The 3,061-nt window shown below is 45.9% G+C and overlaps 1 protein-coding gene across 1 annotated transcript in view; it reads left to right on the forward strand.

Annotated features, from left to right (window-relative positions):
* The window catches only part of LOC123521042 (gem-associated protein 5-like), a 13,225-nt gene that overhangs the window by 5,445 nt on the left and 4,719 nt on the right, over positions 1–3,061 (forward strand). The window contains exon 3 of the mRNA XM_045284707.1: positions 251–432. Within this exon, the coding sequence (XP_045140642.1) occupies positions 251–432 (182 nt within the window). The remainder of the gene's footprint in view (positions 1–250; positions 433–3,061) is intronic.

Here is a 3,061-nt window from a genome sequence, read left to right on the forward strand (position 1 = left end):
GGTTAAAATTTTAGTAAAAACCATTGGCACATGAAAAAACACATTTCAGGGGAGGGAGAGGGGGAAATGAGCTGATATCAAGGGCTCAAGTAGAATGAAAATACTTTGAAAATGATGGCAACATATGTACAAATGTGCTTGACACAATGGATGAATGTATGGATTGTGATGAGATATAAGAACCCCCAATAAAAGTATTTAATTTAAAAAAGAAAGAAAAAACACATTTCTTGATTTGTTTGTTTTATAGCACACAATATCAGCTTTACACTGGTCTCCTCGAGTAAAGGACTTGATCGTATCTGGGGATGAGAAGGGAGTCATTTTCTGTTACTGGCTTAACAGAAATGACAGCCAGCACTTCTTTGTGGAACCCAGGATAATTTTCTGCCTCACGTGTTCACCTCATCAGGAGGACTTGATAGCCGTTGGGTAAGTACTACACCAGCTGAGCGGATGATTTGTTTTGCATTGGCTTTACTTTCTCAGGCCTCTCTTCAAGGAGATGATTTAGAACACTGGTTCTTAACCTTCCTAATGCCATGACCCTTTAATACAGTTCCTTGTGCTGTGGTGACCCCCCCAGCCATAAAATGATTTTCATTGCTACTTCATAACTGTTATTTTGCTACTGTTAAGAATCAGGCGACCCCTGTGAAAGGGTCATTCAACACCCCCCCCAAGGGGTCACGACCCACAGGTTGAGAACTGCTGATTTAGACAGACTCATGCTTTAGCATCACTTTTTTTCCCTTTGTTCTCCAGGTCTTCACTTTCTCTTCGGCTTCCTTTCTTTGTGTCTGTTCCCTTGGCTGCAATGGTACCATCGCCCTTTCCTCGTTTGTTGTATCTGCCCCGCTGTAGGCTGGAAAAGGCCTCTGACGGGAAACTCAGCTCCCTCTCGCTGGTCGCTGGTCATGTGCTTGCTTCCCTGCTAGCTTGGGAAAGTGATAGACACGAGTCTCCCTCCCCACGGGTGACTCCGTTGTTCTGTAAGCTGCCTGGGTAGCCGCGCCCTTTCCTCTGTCCTTACTGTGCTTTTCTCCCAGCGATGCCCAGTCAGTCACTTTGAAGACTCTTGACAGGAAGGACTTCGCCAGCAGGTTAGAAGAAAAGGTGTTTGGAGCAGGTTGAGAAGACTGGGGGTTCGCAGTCTGTGTGAGGGAGTGGAGCTAACCATGGAGCAGCTTTTTCTCCACAAAAGTCACTGTAAGAATGTACATAGACATGAAGCCAGAGGAGGAGATGGATGGGGTATTAAATGGAATATACCATGGGCAGATCTGTATGCTAATGGCAGTGTAGCCAAAGAGGGAGCCATTGTTGCCGGACTAAAAGGTGATACATACCAGAGGGACATTGTTGAGAAATTGAGAGGCTTGACGCCAGATCACGAGGACAAGGGACTGAGAATATGCACTCTGGCACAGGTATATTTGTTTGAGGAAGTCAGTCCCATTTGTGCTTGAGAATAGAACTGATAATGGGCAGACGGTGTGAAAATGGTTGCCTCAGAATGAGGAAGTGAACATTAGGGGACGATTGTAGGACCCGATGGTCCCTGTTGAGAGCCAAGCTAAAGATGGTGGTTATGAATTTAAATTACCTACTCAAGGTGGTTGGAAAAGGACATGTTTGGTGTGTTTCTGGAGTACTGTAAATACCTACAGCACAGGACCAGTCAGCTAAGGGTGTTTTCAAGAGAGTGATGATCCGTGGGGGGGGGGGGGGGGGGGTGGGGGGGGGGGGGGGGGGGGGGGGGGGGGGGGGGGGGATTCGATGCCAGGTGAGGGTGAGCAGTAGTTAAAGTGTCAAGGGGTTGTTGAAGGTCTGTCAAGTGGAAGGATTGCCACCGCAGGGCCGCCAGAGAGTGAGCGAGCAGAAAGGTGTAGCATGCAGGGGTCTGAAAGTGAGCCAGGATATAAAATATGTGCACCTTTGCAAAGGGTCTTCTGGGCAGAGGGAGCGACAGAGACTGGGGTCCGAACGATTGTTTTCAGAGGCAGTTCATCACAGTGATGTTTCCCTAAAGGTCTGACATTGCAGAATGGATCTGGAGTTTTAGTTCTGTACCTTGATTTTTTTTTTTTTAATTTAGTAAGTATGTCTTCAAAGATAGATGTAGTCTGTGATTTCATTGTATCGGTTTTTGTTTTTTTTTAAAGCTGCAGTGGCATTCCCTCCCCTGGCCTGAATGGTGTACTGTGGAGGAACATGAGTAGGTACAACCACTAGGAGAGCAGTTTTGTACTTATTAGTAACGCACAGGTGCACATGCTTTATGTACTGGCAATTCCATGATGAGGCAGAGGACTGGGAGTTGTCCTTAGTTTGAACAAAAACATAGTAACACGTTTACGTTTGTAACAGCAAAGAATGGAAGACTTTCAAAAGGAAAATGCAGAAAGTGGCATATGCACACAATGAAATAATTACAGTAGCGTAAATGACTGCAGGCCAGGAGTGGAGACCCAAAGCCCATCTGTAGACAATTGGACATCCCCACACAGAAGGGTCACAGGGAAAGGATGAGCCAGCCAGGGTGCAGTATAGCACCGATGAAACACACATTACTGTAGTTCGTTAATGCTCCCCACCACACACATGCCCCATCACGACCCCAGTTCTACCTTACAAATCTGACTAAACCAGAGTATGTACACTGGTACAGATAGGAGCTCTCAACACAGAGAATCCAGGACATACAAACCCCTCAGGACCAATAATGAGAGTAGTGATACCATGAGGGTAGAGGAAAGGTAGGGGGAGAAAGGGGGCGCCTATCACAATGATGGATGCACAGCCCCCACCCCCAGGGGGATGAACAGCAGAAACATAGATGAAGAGAGACTGGACAGTGTAATATAAATGAAAATAAAAATGATTTATAAATTATCGGGTTCATGAGTGGGAGGGAGGGAAGGGGGAAAAGAGCTGATACCAGTGGCTCAAGTAGAAAGAAAATGTTTTGTAAATGATGGTGGCAACATATGTATAGATGTACTTGATACAACTGATGTATGAATTGTTATAAGAGCTGTAAGAGCCCCTAATAGAATCG

Source organism: Echinops telfairi, unplaced genomic scaffold (assembly GCF_000313985.2).
Source record: "Echinops telfairi isolate 266 unplaced genomic scaffold, ASM31398v2 ScPeMD7_7469;HRSCAF=8507_0, whole genome shotgun sequence".
NCBI classification, from domain to species: domain Eukaryota; kingdom Metazoa; phylum Chordata; class Mammalia; order Afrosoricida; family Tenrecidae; genus Echinops; species Echinops telfairi.